Genomic DNA, 22,907 nt, shown 5'->3' with positions numbered 1-22,907 from the left:
TGTTTTTCGGATATTTCGGGCTTATTCAAATGACTAATGTTTTATCTTGGAATTCGTTTCAAGTTTATCCAATACGACTCAGTTTGAAAAAATAATGTTGAAGGTAAAAATAAAATTACGACACGCAGTATGTACTCCATCATTTGATTCAAAGCTAAACATGTTGCAGACTTCACTCTAAGCACTGAATCAAGTTTCATAAAATAAATAATTGTGTTAACATTTGATTTATTAGTAATAAATATGATTCATCAACTGCACAAATTAAAATTTACGATACAGTTGTGTTTTCAATCCATAAATATTTATTAACGCGTTCCCACATTTTAAACGCTATTGGGGGAAAATTAAGTAGTAAAACTGATGTTCCATATAATATAATTACGGAATTCGTAATTTAGGCACCGTGGTACGGTATATAAATTAATATGTTGAAGGAATTAATAGTGCATTAGATACTGTTGTATTTTAATAACTCATTTAATTGCTCAGGGATTTCCCCAAAATGTAGTAAAAATTTTAATATGCAGCTAAACGAATTTAAGAATTGCGACTTATATAAATAGATCTTGGAAAAGATTTCGAGTACCACTACATTTGCTTAGCAGCGGGAAGATGAATTCCTTCATAGCTGCTATATTCATTTTCAGCCTTTGCATTGCAGTATCTCTTGGTAAGTTTATTGGATGATTTATCTTAAAGAAAACGGCCTAAAAGTTTCTCAGTACCCTTATAAAAGAAACAAAAAAAAAATCTATTGCCTATTTGGACGTGAATAAAACAGTTTTTCTGTTAAGGCTGGTTATTTACTTAGATCTTGAGAATATTGAAAATATCTAAAGTAACTTTTTGCCTTAACCTTTTCTTTGAAGAGGGGAGAACGGGAGTAATTTTTGCGCTTTCAAATATCGAAGTATTGAACTTCCGTAAAGACAACTATAAGAACAACAATCAAGAAAAATGGGCAAATAACCAATTATGGATACTAACTTGGTGGAAAGCTGTTTTCCACTGGTTTATGTAGAGTGAATGACCTCGGATCCAACTAATTTCTAAGACAGAAACATGTTTAGAAACTACACTTAAAGCCATTGAACATATGAAAGGTTCCGGACACGAAGGGCAAACTATTTTTTGCTTCGCTATCTGATTCCAAACTTTTCAAAGACTTGAGAAGTATATTTTTCATTCAAAACTACAAACTACCGTCCACTAGTTGGAGCTAACACACAATCAAAAGCGACACCGAGCAGATTACTTACAGCACCTAGTGCAGTGGCTCTAAACATTTTGTATGTCGTGACCCCTTCTTGGTCAATTAAAGAACTCGCAACCCCATACGTGTACCCCCAAAGCGTAATAATGCCTGTCATACAATAATTGTAAAAACCAAACAAAAGAGCTACGAATTTTCGACAAAAATTTTGACACATTAAAATGTTTGAACTCAATTCATTTTCTGGTTTACCGTTGATTCGTGGTAAGTACGAATCACAGAATATCATTTTTTTGGAATTACAAAAAGTAACACATTAAACAGTTAACGATTATTACAATCCGAGCTCAATGACAACTTTTTGAGCAAAACTTCGTACAAAATACATTTTTAATTATTAATACTAACAGTAATTACTATCGAAACAAATTAAAGTAAAAACGACTCTTTTTTTTCTTATGTAATGTTTTTCAATGTCTAATATTGTGTATTTTAAAAGTATGAATTATGTTGTGACAACTAAAGAAAGTTTTCCCTACCCTGTTTGGGGTCGCAAACCAATGATTGAAAAGCCTTGCCCTAGAGTCATTAGCTTCGTTTTTATTTTGAACTCATTATTCTAGCTCAATCCATAATCGAGTTTCTAGCAAATTACTTCATTATATCTTCACACTAAAAATATTTTAGAAGACCAATGATAACTTGGTATGACTCCACACCGAAAGAGTGAAGATAAAAGTTACGGTATAAAGCTACAAATTATACTGCCCTATCGCTGGATCGCAAATCAGCTACTTATACCTGAGATCAGACTATGGAGAGTTTTATAGCCCTTTGATTGGATGTTTACACAGCGTCGCTGTCTTTCATCATTGAAATATTAGTCATGTCTTTAACAGTATATTTCAATCTAATATTTTGTTGAGTACAAAATAACCTGAACGAATACAATCTTTACCCATAGTCCATGCCAATTCAGGAAGACAAAGAAAAAATCATACCTTTATAGTCTCGGAAGTTTTTGTTGCTGTTGTTGATGTCTTCTGCCAGCTAAGCTGGCAGTTTTGGGGTGCGCTGCTTCACTTTCCCAACTCGGAAGCTTTTGAATGGAACACATGTTAAAATTCATAAAAAAGTAATTCACATTAATATTTTTATGTATCTCAAAACAAATCCTTCCCCGTGGTATAGCCTGTCGAAAAATGGAAGCCTGGGCTCCGTTTCTCGTTTGTGATTTTCGACAAAAATGTTAACCTTTTTTATCTGCGGAACGGTGCGAGGTTTTTTTTTTTTTTTTTTTTTTAAATACAATGTTTTATTTAAAGCGATATGCATTATTTGAAAATATGTGTTCCATTTTCCTGCTGCAGCTTTTTAAAAAGCGTAATACAATCAATTTAAAATAATTTTGATTTGTTGTACTTTTGATTAGTATTATTGAGTACTACATTCCTGACAAGGAGAGCCTCTACTTTTGAGTCTAACAGGTTTTAGAAGCACTTTAAAAAATGAGTGTTCTTAGAGTACTCTATACGTAATGGTAAATTTGAAAATGCAAACTTTTATTTAGTAGCAAATGTCCAGCAGACACTTCTGACTTTGTTGTATAGATACATTTTCATTTTTAGTTGCCGCTTCATCCAGGAATTTAATTTTTGATCAAAACTAGAAGACAATCATTCCCCGATATGCTGGCCGAAACCTTAGCGTCAGTACTTTTCTCCGCAAGCGGCTTTTTAGCGGAGTGTCAAAAAACTGAGTGTATATTTTTGCTTTAAGCCATAAAATTGCTTTTGTGGGGCAATTAGATTTAAAATGTTAAAAGCAATAATGCAGATAAAATATCAGATTGAGACAAATCCAAAACCTTCACCCTTCAGCAAAGAGGCAAAACATTGCATTCAGCAAAGAGGTAAACATTGTGTTAAATTCAGCAGCTGACAGAGTTTCGAAACATGTTCTAAGAACTGAACTAGCACGTGTTGCGGAAAAAATGTAAGAGCTCCATAAGTGTTGCAAAAATACCCTCAAATGAGTGCCAAAAAGTGTGCCACTAAAAATGTTTAATGTAAATTTTTAAAAAGCATTTTTCACGATAGCTTAAAAGTGCTTAAAAATTGCACTAAAAAGTGTTCTAAACTAAATACTGTCAGCCCCGCTTAATCGGGTAACGGATAAATGAATACTCCGCTTATACGAATAAAACCTCCGGGAACCGAATATTACCCTATAGACGCAATGTTAAAGATCCCCGCTTAATCGAATAATATCCCCGTATAATCGAATAATATTTATCAGCTTTCGCAAATATTTTTGTTCAAAAATTTTTGAATAAATTAGAAATAAGTTAATTAAAAACAATTGTTGATGTAAAAATATAAAACAATATTTTTTTGCCTTTAACGTGCTTGAAAAAACTTCTATTTTTCATCAAAACATTTCCTTCATTCTATCTAATTTCTTTTGCCGTTGCCATTACAAAAAACAAACAGCGCAGTCGGTAATTAAAGTAAATAACACAAAGAATTATACACATTTCAGACGATAATAAATTGAAAAATATTAAATGTAAAACACGGCAGACGAGAAGGGAGAAAAGGACTTGGGAAAAGTATTCCCAAAAGATCTTGGAGCAAGCAATCCACTATTACAGAATTTTTTTCAAAAAATATTGTACTGAAATAAGGTGCAAAGACAAATATTTCACAACTCAAGTTGAAAGTTACTTTTTTCTCATTTTCATAATTACTATAATGTGTGAATAAATTAGTAAACTTCTTTGTTGTTTACTTAGCTTATTTCTGAAACTTTTTACAAATAACATTAGTTATTTCCATTTTAAAGCTACTGATTTGTAATTATTACGTTTTAAATCAAAGTGTTGTCAATTTAGAAAGGTAAAGAAAATGTCCCCGCTTTATCAAATACCCCGCTTAATCGAATAATATTTCTTGGAACCGATGATATTCGATTAAGCGGGGCCAACAGTATATATTAAAAAAAGTTTTCTCACAAGTGTTCTAAAATCTGTTCCACAAAAGTGTTCTAAAATAGAGGACATGTGTATGTGCTCAAAAAATGTTCTCAACGCCGTCCCCGAAAGAATGCTAAAAAGTGCGCGGAAATAAATAAAAAGTGCTCTGAAAAGAGTTATCCGGAGAGTTTTGAAAGCGATTCCAAGAAAGTGTTCTAAACAAGAGGACACGTGTCCGTGTTCTAAAAGTGTTCTACAATTTGCAGTGTTTAACAAGGAAACCGTGTAAAGTTTATGATTTGAGCAATGACAACTTCTTAGAAGCACTTAACATGTTTTACCGTAAACCTCCTCTCATTGCGTTAAAACATTACAACACCGCCCGCCCTGTCTAGTGGTCAGAGGAGTCTGGCTGCGATAAGGAGGTTCCAGGTTCGAATCCCGGCTCGGGCATGGATGTATTTATCTCTCCTGGCCTTGTCCTTTCTTCGTGTGAATGTGTTGTGAATGGTTGCCTAACCTATAAACGAGTCCTTATGGCATGTGCGTACTGCGGAAGTCCGACTTCACACCAAATTACGATACAGTTGGAAAAGTGAAGCAGCGCACCCCAAGTTGTCAGCCTAGCTGGCACAAGACAACAACAACAACAACAAAAAGATATTAAAACAGATTTTAAAACATTAAAACACACTACTTATAGGATTGTTTTTAAAACATAACTTATAATTGAAACTATAAAGCAGTTAAGTAAATTATTTTTACATTATTTTAATCCCCAATATTTGTATAGTACTATAAATAACAGCTTCATAAGATAATTTGTAAATTCAATAATTATTGGCACAGGCTGTTTCAAAATTATCAATGTAAAATAATAATTACGAGATCAGCCTCCACCAACCATCTGTTCGCATTTTTATGTTAATTCTTATAGACTTATTTCGGTAATTTTCCCACAACGCCGATACTTGTCGACAAAACTTAAAACAAATCCCTTTCAGTTACCATTCTGGTCGCTCCGTATACAGCGTGTCACTGTTTAACGTGAAAGACCTCTGTTTTCGCAACTATTAGTTCTAGATGCATACTACTTCCAGTAGCAAAAATATTCAAAATAAGATGCAGGAATAAGTGATTAACGAGTTGAAGTGGAGAAAAAAAATAGTGAAGAAATATGAAGTCTAACTTTTTGTATATGGTCTCCAAGTTCCTTCCATTAGGGGAACGACATATTCCCTACATTTTTACATATTCCCTACATTTACATATTCCCTACATTTAGGGAAATACAAAAAAATGAAACATTTGCGACCAAAATTCGGGGAGATATTCAATTTCAAAATTAGTAGGGACTGTGCAGAAGATATGATGGGAGCCTATTGCCCTTTCAGGGGAATGACATACTGCCGAAGAAAAAAAACAAAGTATCTGTCTTTTTAATTGCTTTTGAAAAATAAATGCAAATACTATATATCCGTAAAAAACACACTACAAAAGGTCCTACAATTTGAAAAAACATACTCGGATAGACACATATAATTTTAAACAATTGTTGATGTTGCTGTTGTTGTCGTGTGCCAGCCAGGCTGGCAATTTGGGGTGCACGGCTTCACTTTTCCAACTGTATCGTAATTTAGTGTGAAATCTGACCTCCACATTATACACATGCCACAAGGACCCGTTTATAGGGTGGGAAACCATTCGCATTTTTTTTTAAATTCAAACTTTTAATATTTGAACTATACATTTTATTTTGACCATTTTGTCAAGCATACATCTAGGACTAATGGTTGTGAAAAGAGAGGCTTTACAGGTTAAACGGGTACACACTGTATTCCAGCATTATTTTGTACAGATTTTTTTTTTTTATCCATATCAGTTCAAGCAGAAATTGAAATTAGCGACCTACAACTTTTTAGATTGCCTTCATGTGTAGTCGCTTGTACATTTTGTGACAAAAATATAAAAAAGAGAAAGTTTTAAAGGGGTCTTGCGGTCGAGGTTTCAAATTACGATGACACAAAAAAAAAACGCATTTTATATGTTTAGTTAAATGCCCATAAAAGTACAGTGATGATGCGTTTGACAGTTCAAATTTAAGTTTTAACACTCAAACGCTAAGATACAAATTACAATCCAACGTGTAAGATATCACATCAGTTCTGCAGAAAAGAATAATAATAAATAAATAAAAGTTCTAGCAAATGGAAGTTTTCGCTATCAAGGACTGCAGCCACGTTTTAAAGCATCGGTTAGATTTTTTTTTTTTATTGAACTATTTTTGATTTTCTGTTTATCGAATTTCTATTTTTTTTATTCATACTTAAAATTACGCGAAAAAATAGTTTTAAAATTGTAATAGGTACTCTAGAAGTTATGTTATAGTACTTGAAAAATCGAAAACTAAATCATCTACGCAGTAAGAAATGTGCGCAATTATAATAATTAATAAAATATATTGCTTAAAAAATACTAATCTTATTAAAGTTTAGAAGATTACCGAAAACTGGGGTGGCCGAGCTTCTAAAAATGACATATTTTCAAGAGCGACATTAAAGAACAGCTCTACGTGCGGGGTAATTTCGCTTTGTCAGGATTTAGCTGACTTTTCGGGAGTCGATCGGGTTATCAAAAGCCGAGTTTACGAAACTCTATTGTATATATATTCATTTCAAAGCAGACAAAATGAAAATGAAAATAATATTCATCTAAATATCACAGGTACAAAAAATTCTTAAACTAGATGTAAATTAAATACCTATCATTCATAATTGCTGTATCAAAGAGTTCAAAGCTAAACATTGTCTAAAAAATAATTAAAAGAAGAATAATTAAAAAGAATATTCAATTGGAAAAAAAATGGCAAGAAAAACGAACTGATGTGCGCATCACGTGACTTCCTTTTACATAAATTTAATGTTATTTCCCTATTATTTGCAATTTTAATTTGATTTAATAGTTAACTCTCCAAATATCAACAACAGTGGCCAAATTGAAACCAGATTAAAAAAAATAAAAAAAATAAAAAATCCGCCATTTTTTTTGCCAAGTTGGTGACAAAACTTGGCGACCAAAAGCCTGGCGATATATCGCCAAGTGTCTGCCAAATTATAACACCACTTGAGTTTGCATCGAAATTATCAATGATTTCCCCAAAAAAGACCTCTTTTGAAACATCCGAATGTTAACAAAAAGGAGGTGCACAACTAGACCCCACTAGGAGTCCACGTACCAAATCCAACTTCCTAGGACATACCGTTCTTGAGTTATGCGAGATACATACGCACATACGCACATACATACATACGTACATACAAACGTCATGAGAAAACTCGTAATTAACTCGGGAATCGTCAAAATGGATATTTCGGGCGTCTATACCTTCTTAGGTATATATGCGTGTGTGGTCGGGTAGAAGAAAAAAAAACCCAATATTCATTCGGAGATGAGCGAAATGGAAATTAAGACCGATTTTTGAGTGAAAATTTTTTTCCCGAAAACAATGCTTCCTTTTTTCTTCCTAATACAAAAAAGGAAGTATTGTATTCGCGAAAAAATTTTCACTCGAAAATCGGCCTTAATTTCCATTTTTCTCACCCCCGCATAAATGCTGAGTTTTTTTTTTTTCGACCCGACCACACGTGGATATATGCCTAGGAACGTACAGACACCCGAAATATCCATTTTGACGACCCCCGAGTTAATTACAACGAATTTTCTCGTGACATCCGTATGTACGTATGTATGTGCGTATGTGTGTATGTGCGTACGTATCTCGCATAACTCAAGAACGGTATGTCCTAGAAAGTTGAAATTTGGTACGTAGACTCCTAGTGGGACCTAGTTGTGCACCTTTCCTTTTGGTTGCATTCGGATGTTCCTAAGGGGTCTTTTGCTCCTTTTTAGGGGGAAATCATTGTTGAATTTCGATGTAAACTGTCCGACAAATTATAACAACTGGTGTTATAATTTGTCGGACACTTAGCGATATATCGACAGTGTTTTGGTAGCCAAGTTTTGCCGCCAACTTAGCGACAAATTTGGCGATTTTTTTTTTTTTAATTTTAAATTTGGTTTCAATTTGGCCACTGTTGGTGATATTTAGAGAGTAAACAATTGAATCACATTAAAATTGCCAATAATGGGGAAATGACATTAAATTGGAGTAAAAGGAAGTCATGTGATGCTCACATCAGCTCGTTTTGTAAAAGGAAGTAGAAAGAGAAGTAAAGAAAGAAATAAACACTTTTTTCCGGCCAAAAAATATCACTGGATAATATTTATTACCAAAGACGTGATATCTTTTTTCCCTTAATAATTTAGCTTTTACGAATTTCATTCGTGATGAGTGACGAAAATTGTTTGTAAAAATTCCAAAATTGTTTTCCTCACTCCCCTGCATCTTTTTTTTTTTTTTTTTTAACTTTGAATTATGTTAATATGCTGATGTGAATGATTAATGCTTTATTTTGCGTTGTAAAACAAACCTAAAATGTTATTCTTTTCAGATTAGCAATAGTTGGTTCGTCTGCAGTTACAAGCTATATTTACAACTGTTAAATCAAGTATTTCGACAAATGAAAAGGGTGAAGGGTACAGCGACGGGAGTTGGGGGTTCTACTCATCCCTATAACCCTTAGTTTTGAGCTTACTACCAGTCTTTGTACAGTGATAAATGACCATGAAAGAGTTAAAAGACCCCCACCCCCTCACCACCTCCAGAAAAACAAATTCAAACTCCGCTAATGGATAGGGTATAAGAGATTGATGTGCCTATAATTTGTTTTATTTATTTATTTATTTATTTTTATTTATTTATTTATTTTTATTTATTTATTTTTGTTTATTTATTTATTTTATTTATTTATTTATTTTTTTTTTTTTTTTTGAACTTTATGTATAACTTATTTTTCTTCCATTGGTTGAAAAATAATTAAAATGGATTTTCAAGAAACGATACAGATCCATTTACGAATGTTTTTATATGCATTGAAGCAGTCACATTTTTGTCAGTCATTTCTTTTTTAATTAGTGAAACCTATTGTGAAAAGTTGTTTCATAACGTATCGAAATAAATCATGAAAATCGTATTATGTCTTTCAATTTTACGCACACTTCGTATAGATTTTTTTTCTTCCTGTCTTAGGAGAACACTCTAATGGAAAATGTAAAGGATCGTGCTTGCAGGAAGGACAAAAGCAAAACGATGAAAATAGATCAGAAGAAAACTATAACCACAACAAAAGCGGTGAGCATCGAATAAGGCATGGAGAAAGCAAGAGAAATAAGCAAAGAGATGGACACGAAGATCAGAGTAAAGATCAGAAGAAGGACAAACACTCAGGAGAAAGCAGAGAAAGTGAGTCGAAACATGGAGATAGGCTAAGGCGTGAACGTAAGGTAGAAAATGAAGGTGAAAGAACGGAAAAGGGTAAAAGTAAATATGAAGATGGAAACAGGACAGGAAATATAAAAGAAAGTAATCACAAACGTGGCAATTACAAGGAAACTAAACAAAAAAGTAAACATGATAATCATCGAAGTAACCAAAGAAAAGTAAAAGAAGAAACACGCAGAAACAGACAAAAAGATCAACATGGAAATGTACGCAGAGGTGAAACTAGAAATGAAATGAGTAGAAATGATAAAATAAGAGAACGTAACACAGATGGGAAGAAGGACCGAACTAATTACAGTAGCACAGATGAACATAAAGGAAAAAGTGGGCAGAAACATGGACGCAGAGAGAGAGATATACAAAATGAAAAAGATAACGACGAGCGTAGAGACAGAGATAGAAGAAGAGACAGCGATCGTAAAGAATATGGAAACAGAGAAACACGCAGGAATGACGTTGAACGTAGAGACGAGGATGAAAGCAAAGACAGATATGAGAGCAGAGACCGAGATGGACACAGCAAAGAAAAAAAACGAAGAGGAAGATATGAACGTGGAGACAGATATCGTGATGAAAATACGGGTAGAAATAGACGTACCGATGACGACGAGAGAATAAACAAAGATGGAAAGAGAGGTAATTATGGACGCAGGGAAAGGAGAACACATGAAGACAAAAATGGGCGCAGAGACGAGGAAGAACGTGGAGACCGAGAACGTGATGAAACTAGAGGCAAAGGTAAGAACATAGATGACGACAGACGCAGAGAAAGAAGTGGAAGCAGAGACAGAGATGGACGCAAAGACCGAAATGAATATGAAGAGAGAGATGGACGCAGAGGCAAAGACGAACGTGAATGCAGAGGTCGTGAGGAAAATAGAGACAGAGAGAGACGCTCAGATGACGACGAACGTAGAAACAAAGGTCGAAGAGAAGACAGATATCAACATGGAGACAAGGATGAACGCAGAGATCGAAATGAACGGGACGAATATAGAGACAGAGAAAGACGCGTAAACGACGATGAACCAAGAGAGAAAAGTGGAAACGGAGACGAAGATGGAAGAAAAGCACGGGATAATCGAGAAAACAGAAATGAAAGCAAAGAGAGATATGAAAAGGGAGATAGAGAAGGACGTGGAAGCAGAGATGGACGTGGAAACAGAGAAGGACGTGAAGACAGAGAAGAACGTGGAGATAGAGATGGAAGCAGAAACAAAGATGGGCGCAGAGAAAGATATGAACGTGACAACAGAGGTAGCCGCAGAGACAGAGACGAACGAGAGGACACAGACAGCGGCAGAGGCAGAGGGGAACGTGAGGACAGGGACAGCCTTAGAGGCAGAGATGAACGTGGAGGCGAAGATCGTGATGGAAATGAAGACAGAGGTAGATGCACAGATGATGACAAACGTAAAGACAGACGTGGAAGTAGAGACATAGATGGACGCAGAGACAACGGTGAAAGCAGATACAGAGAAGAACGCAGAGAAAGTGCTGAACGTGAAAACATGGGACGTGATGAATATAGATACAGAGGTAAAAGCACATATTACGACGAACGAAGAAACAGAAAGGGAAGCAAAGACAGAGATGGTCGCAAAGAAAGAGATGAACGTGGAGGCAGTGGCATGAGTAAAAATGGACGCAGCAACAGAGGTGAACGTGAAGAAAGAGGTCGTGATGTAAATAGAAACAGAGGTAGGCGCGCAGATGACGATGAGCAAAAAGAGAGGAGTGGAAGCAGAAATAGAGATGAACGTAGAGAAAGGGATTCACGTGAAGACAGAGATGAACGCAGAGAAAGAGATGAACGTGGAGGTAGAGATGAACGAATAGGCCGAGATGGACGCAGTGACAGAGATAGGTGCAGAGACAGAGATGAACGCGAAGACAGAGGTCGTAATGAAAATAGAGACAGAAGTAGGCGCACAGATGACGAAGAACGAAGAGACAGAAGTGAAAGCAACGATAGAGATGGACGCAAAGATAGGAATGCACGTGAAGGCAGAGATGGACGCAAAGAAAGAAATGAACGTGAAGGCAAAGATGGACGAATGGGCAAAAATCGTCGCAGTGACAGTGATGGACGCAGAGATAGAGATGAACTTGAAGATAGAGGTCGTGAAGAAAATAGAGACAGAGGTAGAAGAACAGATGACGACGAGCGAAGAGAGGGGAGTGGAAGCAGAAATAGAAATGGACGCAGAGAAAGAGATGAACGTGAAGGTACAGATGAACGAATAGGCAGACATGGACGCAGTGACAGAGATGGACGCAGAGACAGAGACGAACGAGAAGATAGAGGTCGTGAAGAAAATAGAGACAGAGGTAGGCGAACAGATGACGACGAGCGAAGAGAGGGGAGTAGAAGCAGAGATAGAGATTACCGCAGAGAAAGGAATACACGCAATGAAAGAGATAAACGTGGAGGCAAAGATGGACGTATGGCCAGAAATGGAAGCAGTGACAGTGATGGGCGCAGAGACAGAGATGAACGTGAAGATAGAGATCGTGAAGAAAATAGAGACAGAGGTAGGCGAATAGATGACGACGAGCGGAGAGAGGGGAGTGGAAGCAGAAATAGAGATGGACGCAGAGAAAGAGATGAACGTGAAGGTACGGATGAACGAATAGGCCGACATGGACGCACTGACAGAGATAAGCGCAGAGACAGAGATGAACGCGAAGACAGAGGTCGTAATGAAAATAGAGACAGAAGTAGGCGCACAGATGACGGGGAACGAAGAGACAGAAATGAAAGAAACGATAGAGATGAACGCAAAGAAAGGGATGCACGTGAAGACAGAGATGGACGCAAAGAAAGAAATGAGCGTGAAGGCAAAGGTAGACGCATGGGCAAAAATCGTCGCAGTGGCAGTGATGGACGCAGAGACAAAGATGAACGTGAAGATAGAGGTCGTGAAGAAAATAGAGACAGAGGTAAGCGCGCAGATGATGACGAGCAAAGAGAGGGGAGTGGAAGCAGATATATTGATGAGCGCAGAGAAAGGAATGCACGCTATGAAAGAGATGAACGTGGAGGCAAAGATGGGCGTATGGGCAGAAATGGACGCAGTGACAGTGATGGACGTAGAGACAGAGATGAACGTGAAGATAGAGGTCGTGAAGAAAATAGAAAGAGGGGTAGGCGAACAGATGACGACGAGAGAAGAGAGGGGAGTGAAAGCAGAGATAGAGATGAGCGCAGAGAAAGGGATGCACGCAATGAAAGAGATGAACGTAGAGGCAAAGATGGACGTATGGGCAGAAATGGGCGCAGTGACAGAGATGAACGTGGAGACAGAGGTCGTGATGCAAATAGAGACATAGGTAGGAGAAGAGATGACGACGAACAAAGAGAGAGAAGTGGAATTAGAGATAGAGATGACCGCAGAAGAGATGCACGTGAAGACAGAGACGGGAGTAGACAAAGAAATGAACGTGGAGGCAGAGATGAAAGCAGAGATACTGATGAACGTGGTGACCGAAATCGTGATGAATACAGAAACAGAGGTAGACGCATGGACAGGAGTGAAAGGAACGAAAGAAAAAATAAAGGAATGCACAGAGGTGAACAGAAATTTAGAGAAGAAAGCGAAGACAGTAATAGAGATATGGACAGAAATGGACACAGAGAAGGTAGATATAAAAGAGATAAAGAACATGTCGGTGCAAATCGAGCACTGCATTGGATTATACCTAAAGACATGCATCAAAAAGGCAACGGAGCCATGCAGGGGGGTAGAAGCAGATATGTTGGCAAATACAGTGGAAGATCTGATGGAAATTCAAACAAAAATTCGAACAAAAATAAAGAAGGTTCATCCAGTCAAGAAATGAAAAACGAAAGTAGTGGAGCAATGGCGAATGCATCAAGTACATCTCAAGCAGCTTCAACCAGCGGAGATACAGGTAATGGTTTTGGAGCAGGGTCTACTAATGGGTTGGGACGTGATCTCGAAAATGTAAATAGTGGAGCAGCCCAAAGTGCAACAAATGGAGGAACACCGAACGGAAATAGTGGAGGAGCTGAAAATCCAAGCGGAGGAGTAACCGGAGGTATGATTAACAGTGCAGGTGGAGGAGCAATACTATCCTAGTCATTTTGATGTTTGTACAAATCCCATAATCACTCGATCGTTTTGTTACTTTTATAAAGACATAAATAAAATACCTTTTTGTAAGACGCATATTCTTTTTTTTTTTCATTTACACACATTTTATCAAATATATTTTTGATACATTAACATTTAATCATTTTTTGACAAAGTGTTAAAGACGAATTTACTTTCCAATTAAAATTGCTTACAATGAATTTAGTATCCTTAAATACATCTAACGGCACATAAGCTAAACAAGCTGCAGTGAACAATATGCAGTCCGATTTTATGAGACACAAATGCTTATAAGTCAAAGATCAGGAATGTATTTGTTTACAATTACGTCCTAGTTTACAATAATAAATTGTATCGCCCCCCTCCCTCCGTGTCGTCCTAAAAAAACAACGTAAATAAAAATGCATTTCCTGCATTTAGATGTTAACCATCCCACCTTAACTAAAAATCTGGAATTGAACAAAAGAACATTCTTCTTTGAACTAAATATTCCAACTTCGTCTATTAAACGATATTTTGATTATTTTTTTACTTAATGCTTTCATTAGTTTACTAATCATATATCCATTCATAAAATCTTATTATTATAATTGTTTACTATAGTAACCTATTATGTTATACTTTACGTTTATAATTTTACATTGCACAACATTGGGCATACATTTTAGCTCAACTTAACTGCTTTCGCGCAAATATCAACTTTAATTTCGTTAACGTGGCATCCAAATTTCACTCGTGAAACTAACAATGCTATTATATAAAATATTCGTAATGAACTATAACGATATTACAAAGATGTAAAATGATTGATCCTAGTAATTAAAATAAAAATTACACTGACACAAGCATTTGATTAAGTATGCCATGTTAGTGATAATATGTTCTTTTCTATTTTGTTATGTCTGGTTGAATATTAATAGTTAATTATTTCGGCTGAATTACATAAGACTTAAAACGAAGTTCTACATAGTCCCAAATATTTGAAGTTCTAAAAAACACAGAATTCTTAACTCATTTAGAATTAGTAGTTAGTTTAAAATTGCTACGAACCAAATCTCTTACACAATGCAAGTAGTATAGAAGTCTAGCTCAATTACCATATCAATCGCTTCTTAATAATAAAAATAAAATGGTCAAAATTATCGCCTTTTGAAGGGATATATATCCCCTTAATAAATTAAGCTATAAAAATACTCTTTGAAACTTCTTTATGCTCGGCCGGCAATTAAATTCACTAGTCTTGTCAATACTGTTCTAACGACTAAACAATTCATATTTAATATAACTAGTCGACCCGTGCGGAACTCCGCACTGTGTTTCGAATCGTTTCATAAGGTATTTCGCTCTTTAAGAATTTCAAAGGAAGAACATTATGAAGAAGAACCGAAAAAAAAGTAAGCGCAGAAGAGAAGGCATGTAATTTAAAGACATCAGTAACAAAACCTCGTTAAATACAACGTTGTGATAATTTGATCATCGCTCACCTTTTGGTCGTACATATTTTCAATTCAAACATAAATATCATTAAAAGTGTGACTGAGTAGTGACTCGTGAAAAAGCAATAATTGTGCATGTAAAAAAACAGGTTGTGGCAAATACAGTCCTGCCCATGTGAGCATCTGACGGGAAAAAAAAAAGAAACATTAAAGAGATATTTATTGGCACGGATTCGAATTGGCGCCATTCTGATTAACAGCCCGACACCCCAACAAACCTAGCAATTGCGCCTTCCTTTTCGAAAGCTATTCATTGAAGGAATGCGTAGTAAAAAACAGCAAAAAAGCTTTTTGCCAAAATAATAATAATAATAATAATAATAAGATCATGTTTCTATGTTTTGTCATTAACCAGCATGATACGATTTAAAATTATTCGCAAAGCATGGAATTTGATTAAAGAATGACGAAGATCTCACGTAGCGATTGAAACGAACATTCTAGAGAAGTAATAAATTAGATTGAAAATAAGTGTTTTTATCTTTGAATATTGAACTATTTCACATAGAAGGTTGCTTTAACCGTTACGGCTTAAATGCCCGCACATGTTTCTCTTTTAATCGAACACTTAAAATTCAAAACCAAAACCAGTTGAACTGAGTCCGTTTTTTAAGTGTAATTTTTCGAACGTAGACAAAATGTATTTTTTTTTCAGCAGAAAGCAGAGGAGTAGAAAATGATTTCTTGCTAATGAAGTTGATAGTAATTTTAATGCTTTATATCGTATTCGCGCGAATAAAAAATTAAAGGTTTACTGGGTGAAACTCGTAGTTTTAGTTTGGCGTAGTATTTTTTCATTTGTACAAAAGGTCGAACACTGCTATTAGAAACATCTACATTTCAGCATACAATGAAAATGTTTTTCTGCACAAAAAAGATTTCCTTTAGGTAAATCTAATACTTTTTTATGCTTACATTATGCTGAGTGGTCTGGATGTAGTCAAAGCTTAAAAAAAAGGAAGAACACCCTTCGATTAACAGTCAACTTATCCGAATGATAACTGTAGCTTGCATAAAGGAGTCGAAACACCAAGTAGCATTACCAATGCATTTATTTTATTACGTTTCTATGTTATGAGTACATGTAATGCGTAATACTAATATAAATTTGATATTATATCAGACAGCCCAAACTTGCCCGAAGTTCAGATAGTTTATAGCCGAACGCTCTACCGAAAAAAACTTATCAATTTAACCGAACAACTAAGTCCAGTGCTTTTAAGCTTTATTAAAATATGAACACACACACAGGCTATTTTTTTTTTTTTTTTGCCGAAAGCGACGTAAAAAATGGAAAACTGCATTAGAACTTTGCTTTAAAAAAAAAAGCATAAGAACTACAGGCAGCATCAAGGTTTTGAAACAGCAAGGGGCGCTTTCGAAAACTTGATTTTTCGACAGTAAGTCTATTTTGCTTCATTAGCCAGCCTGATAAGTTTTAAAATGAGAAGGGAATAATATATAAGATAAGATATTGAAGAAACATTTTTTTATTCTTGAAAATTTTTACAATTTGTTACCGCAGGCTGCTTGAACCGTTATGACTTAGATGGCAGCACGTGTTCATCATTTAACAGCACGGTTAAAATACAAAATAAATTGAACTATGCTCTTCTTTAAGCGTAGCTTTTCGAATGTAGTAAAAATGTGATAAGCTATTTGTTTTTTTGCAAAAAGAAGAAAAAATATATATTTTACTCTTCAAATTGAGGTAGTAATTTTTTTATTTGTACAAAGAGTCAAAAACTCATTAGAAGAATATATATTTCAATATACGATTTATTATTTTTTTCTGAACAAAAAACAATTCTATTGTAGTCTGAAATCTTAAACCTGTTACTTATATTTTCGCTTACATTATGCTTTAATTTTCTTACCAGAGCCAAAGCTTAAAAAGAAAAAAAAAACAAACGTACAATTCAGAAGTAATTTAGCACAAAGTCACTTCAAGTTTTCGTATCAGCAAGGAACGTTTCCTTCTCATTTATTCTACTTCTTCATAGTTGTTATACACTTAATTAAGTGTTCATGTAATGCGCGATATTTCTCTAATTTTTTGTTGCAGACTGTCCGGACGTGGGCCCGAACACGCATTCTCCTGGTTACGAAGAGAGCGCTCTGCCGATCAAGCTATTCAGCTCTGTCGGTCATAGCGCAAATTAAAGTTATAAGTTTAACCGAAAACCTCATTCTGATTCTTTAAAACAGGTTTTTCGGCTGAAAAAAACAATTTTTAGACCGTGGGTCTATTTTTCGTCAGTAGCCAGCACCATAAGCTTTAAAATAAGGCGTAAATCGAAGAAATCGATCAAGAATTGAGGAAAATCTGGCGTAGAAACCAAAAACAGGCTACAGAAATAATATATAAGGATACAGAGTAAATTTAAATAAAAGTTGTACATTGTATGAGAAGTCTGGTTAGATATTAATTCATAGATTAAAGTATTTTATATTAAATTAAAAAATTTTGACATTGGTTGAAATTTATACATACGCGGCAGTTAATTAAATGTCACTTAGTCTTGTTAACAACATGTCTTCAACTTTTTTGATGTATATTTTGTCTCAATTTAAAGTTTTATGTACCAATATGTTAATGAATTCAATCTTGTAATTTATTGCTGATTTTCATTTACTTGTTTAAGGGGTATAAAATTGGCATGTTGTCGTAAATTGTTGCCGAACGGGAACTTTTTTTTCTTTATATATATATATATATTTGTGAATGTAGTCATTTGTTCTTAATGCAGCTGCTTCTATCTATTAGTGATAATTAATTACTCCTGCAGTATTTTAATCTTTAATATTTTGCCTAAGTCACGAGTAAATATTGATTTATTACGCAAGAACCTTTTCAGACACAAATCCCGCACACGTAAATTAAACTCAATAAATGAAGACGCTGAGTCCTATTCTAGATACATTAATTAAAATAGGTGTTTTGACAGAAATTCATCAGTTTCGTGTGTGATAAATTAAGTTATTTCGTTTTGAGTGTTAGTTCAAAATGTTCATTATTTTCTCTTTTACGTATCATTTTGGTTGAAAAAGGAGCTTGTCGGAACTTCATTTTACATTTCGTTTACGCATATTGCTCCCATACAAAACAAAATTTATTTGATTTGAATCGCATCATGGATTTAAACTATGGGAGAAATTGACAAAAACAATCATTAAAGTATTTTCTTTATCATTTTCTTCCTTTTTTTTTTTAAGTATTAGGAAATATGCTGAAAACATAAATAATAAAATAATTCAAAGCAACGTCATAAAAATTTAAACAGTTGATACAAACTTTACTGCTACTTCTTTTGCAGGATTAACAAAAATTGCCTGAATGACTTTAAGTGTCATTTTTTCTTTATAAATTACTATTTAAATAGAATTACTTCATTTTTAGTGATATAATAATAAATTTAAAGTATGATTCTAGTTACATTAATTAAATTACCTATTGGATCTAAAATACTAATCAATTTCAAAATGGAACGTAGCTTAACGCGATGTGCACTTTTAATCGATTTTAAAGCTTTTACATTAAAGAAGTAATTTTTTCACTAAGAAACATTGATAAATTTCCATCTCTTGCGGCTTGTTACGTTATTACACTCTATAACAAAAAACTCGACGCACCAAGAAGCAGTTGTCAGAATAAAACGAAATGTTACGTACTTCAGGACAACAGTGATTTTAGAAACAGGTTACAAAATCATGATTTATTACAGAAAAAACCTCAAGTGAATGGAGGTTATACCAAAACCTCTAGCATGAATGAACGAGGCGATACTGGCGAGGATTAAGGTTTAAAAGTATCTTACGATGTTCTGTGCGCCATCTCGTTTCACATTTACTCCAAACGTGTCGCTAATTCATTTGAACTCGTAGGCAATTCAATTTACCGACCAAAGTGATCTCAGATATTCTCAATCAATGACACATCCATCAGATAAGTGAAGGAAATAATGTGGAAGAGGAAGTCCCTTGCTGAGTGTGACCGAGAATTGTCCTGTTAATAAAATAACTACTGGAATCTACATCATGAGTGCCAAAAAGCATCGCATGTGTCCGAAGCATGAAACAAACATATAGTTTTGTCTTTCATGGTGTAGTGGATCAATAAAAATTGTGATCATATTTCGTACGATAGCACCGCGTATCATCACCCCAGCTGTGGATGCGGTGACTAGTAGGAAGTTCGCAGTTTGGTCTCCACAAGCATACGAGATTTTCATCATTGCCCAAATTGAATCTGGTTTCGTCGCGAAAAATGATCTGGATTCGTTCAGTTGGAGTCGAATGCAGTCGAATACGACACTACCCCAAATGGGGGTGAATGCATGATATCCCTAATCCAGCCTTTGGTTTCAGTGGCACATCGCAGCTGCTGCTGAAGATACTACCGGGTGCTATGACATATGGCACGAGGTCACCCCTAATATTAATCACAACACCATGGAAATCTAAGGGTACGTTTGTGCCATGATTCAGCCACATGTGTTGGCACTCATGGCAGGGCTTCCAGAGACCGCTTTTTAACTGGACGATGCTTGGTCACACACATCAAGGGTGATACAGGACTTTCTCCTCCACATTATCCCCTTCTTTGGCCTGCGCGATGTCCTGATTTGTCACAAATCGAGCATATCTGGGATCACTTGAGACGGAAAATTGGACAGCCTAGGAAATTGATCGAATTAGTAGCACCACGTTTACAGTAAATGTGTAACAAGATGACGTTAGACATCATAAAAAACCTCCTTTTATTTGAAAAACCATTTTCTGAAACTTCCATTTATTTGCGATTTTTTCTTGTAATAAAGGATCAATTTGCTCGCATTTTGTAATCATTTAACGTTTAGACACATAATGAGAAAATAACAATTATTTTGATCATTTCCAGACAAAAAAAAACGTTCCCTAGCCAAGACACTAAAATTCTTAAACTTTAGTAACTTCAGCATACTCAAAATATACTAGCTGAAACAATCTCTGAATCAAATATTTGTGTTTTGCCTTTCTAGTACAAATCTACCTTTAATTTCACCATTCGTGCGGCAAAAAATATTAATCCTTAGCAGTGATCCTTCCATCAATTTTTCTGAGGGTATACTCCCAGTAATCCATTACGCACAATTTGTGTATGTGATTATATACATAGTATGGCATAATGTGAACATTTACATTTTACATTTCACATGTTCACATTACATTTACATTTTAATGTGAACAGGGTATACGCTATATGTCTGAAAAAGGTTTGAGAGTATACAGAGTATATGGAGTATACCCTATGGGAATACCACTGATCCTTAGTATATTTACAGCGGATTTGTCATTACAAGTTAAAGGTGATTCATAGCTAAAGAGCAATTGAATTTCAAAATTTTGTCCTTCAGGACCAGACTACTGTCACATATTTAAAAGGAAAGCACACAGTAGTTACAGTGATATCCTCCTTTTAGGAATGAAGAAGTACAAAATGGTTTTCAAATGTAGTATGCTCCAGTTTCTAAAAGAAAATTTAATGCTGTGAATAACTCAAACAGATATCTAAAATGATTTCGCCAATAACATCTCAGAACATTCATAACAATATCCTTTATGAAAAAGCGTTATTTATGTACTTCTTTTCAGAAATTAACCAAAAATTTGAATCGTGTTCTCTTACAAAAGAAAAAAAAAGCTTTTTAAACAAGTGTATTTTCAGCTATTGTTCCGTTTCATTTAAGCAACTGTTTGTTACTGTGAGCATTCAAGAGTTTTTAGAAATGATCTCGCCTAAAGAAAACCTTAAGTAATAATATAACATGACTAATATCAGCGTGCAAAGTGATGCAGTTTCACTCTTAAAATTTTCAATGTTGTACCAAGTTCCAGGGTTTTTTTTTCTACTGTTCAAAATCTGGGGGATTTTTGCATTTGTAATTGGTATTCTTTATTCCGCGGCGCAGTTCTGGAACTGAATAGATCATGAATCGTCACGTCGAGTATCTTGGAGTAGAGGGTATAGGAGATGATTCTCTGGGTTGTCCTTTAGCCGACTCATATAATTTTAAATAATGTGTTTCCAAAAGTATGAACTCATTTAATACGCCATTTTATCACAAGCAACGCTATTCTAATATATATTCTTACTTTTTTTAGTTTCTGTAGACTACAGCACTGAACATTCATTACTCTAAACGCGAAACGAGTTGATCCAGGAACTTTTTTTCCCAGACGACTTCAAAAATAGTTTTTAGGACAAAAAAGTTTAGCAATTTTAACCGCGGGAGATTTAAGTTTTTTTTTCTTCCTTTTAAAATCCCTAGTGTACAAATTACCAGTATTTGCAATGGTGTGCCATAATAATAGAACCATACAAATAATTGTGCTTAAAATAATTTATTAATAACTATATCGTCTCATTAAAGTCCGTGTGGTGTATTGAGTAATTTTTCCGACAAAATTATTTAACAAAATTTAGAGCTATCCACACTAGATGGTCAAGTTGGCAGAAACTAAAAGCAGAAAAAAAAAAGAAGCACAAATCACACACACACACACACAAGCGTACATTTTCGACTTTAGTTCTTCTGGCTCCAGGAAGGGATTTAAAGCTGTGTAGAGGGTATTTCATATAGACTAGCAGCTTTCTGAAGGCAAAGAAAGTAACAAAACCCAGAATTTATTTTTACGAACACGAAATTGTGTTTTTTTTTCCATCATGATAAAATGCTTTAAACCTATAAAATGTAATTCCTTTTATGTGTCATCATTACATAAAAATTAATTACTAAATCAATTAATTTCATTTATAATATCCATATCAACATTTTAAATAATATTAATGTTATCGTGGGATAGAATCCAAAAGAATCAACGGTCTAACGGGATTTCAAATAATCTTACTCTCAAATCTTAGAACAAAACAACCACGAGCTTTGTTTATTAATATGAATTGGACTGAAAAAGTATGTTGGTAAGAGCATCTGAAACTAATATTAAAACAGTCAGAATAATAATAATAATAATAAGTGTAAAAATAATAATAACAATGATTCTAAGTGTAAACCAAAAACCGTGTAACGCCTTAAAAAGTGCAGTTATCGTAAATACAATAGTTTTCAACAATTTTAAGAAACATAACATTATAAAGTGAAATTAAGCGAAATATACAAAAGCGAATGCATTTTAAGGATAAGTAATAATTTTTTCTTATAGTACTATAGTGCTAACAGTAAATTGGTACTAATTATACAATTTCTACACTATACTTAACTTATTGTTAATTATTAATTATACAATTAATACAAAGACAAAAAAAGATTAACTTAATTATTTAAAGTAATTTTCATTAATCGCGAGAGTATAAAATCGGAAAAAGTACATCATAACTTAAAAAACAAATAAACGTATGCTATAAACTAAACTAGTGTAAATCAAAAATAATTAATTGAAAAATAAATTCAATAAATAATGATAAGACAAAGGCAGAAAGGATCGCTTTGAAATAAAATATTTATCAAAACGTTGGCAACGGAAAGAAAAAAGATTGAAGAAAGATGCAAATAAACGTAGCCGCGACAACAAAAACGATATTTTTAGCTTTGAAAATGAATTTCACCGACCATGTTATCAAGTAAAACGCTGCAATAACCTGAGATCAATACATAAAACCGTATCAGTACATCATGAACATTTATCGAAATATGAGAGGAGT

General features: G+C 34.5%; 1 protein-coding gene across 1 annotated transcript; it reads left to right on the top strand.

The window, feature by feature from the left end:
- Positions 1–516: 516 nt before the first annotated feature.
- On the top strand, positions 517–13,780 carry LOC129230977 (trichohyalin-like). Its single transcript, XM_054865216.1, has 2 exons — positions 517–673; positions 9,340–13,780. The coding sequence occupies exons 1-2, from the start codon at positions 616–618 to the stop codon at positions 13,692–13,694; spliced, it is 4,413 nt and encodes a 1,470-aa protein (XP_054721191.1). The 5' UTR covers positions 517–615; the 3' UTR covers positions 13,695–13,780.
- The last annotated feature ends 9,127 nt before the right edge of the window (positions 13,781–22,907 follow it).

This window comes from Uloborus diversus, chromosome 10, assembly GCF_026930045.1.
Source record: "Uloborus diversus isolate 005 chromosome 10, Udiv.v.3.1, whole genome shotgun sequence".
NCBI lineage: Eukaryota > Metazoa > Arthropoda > Arachnida > Araneae > Uloboridae > Uloborus > Uloborus diversus.
This window is presented reverse-complemented; position numbering and strand designations above follow the sequence as displayed.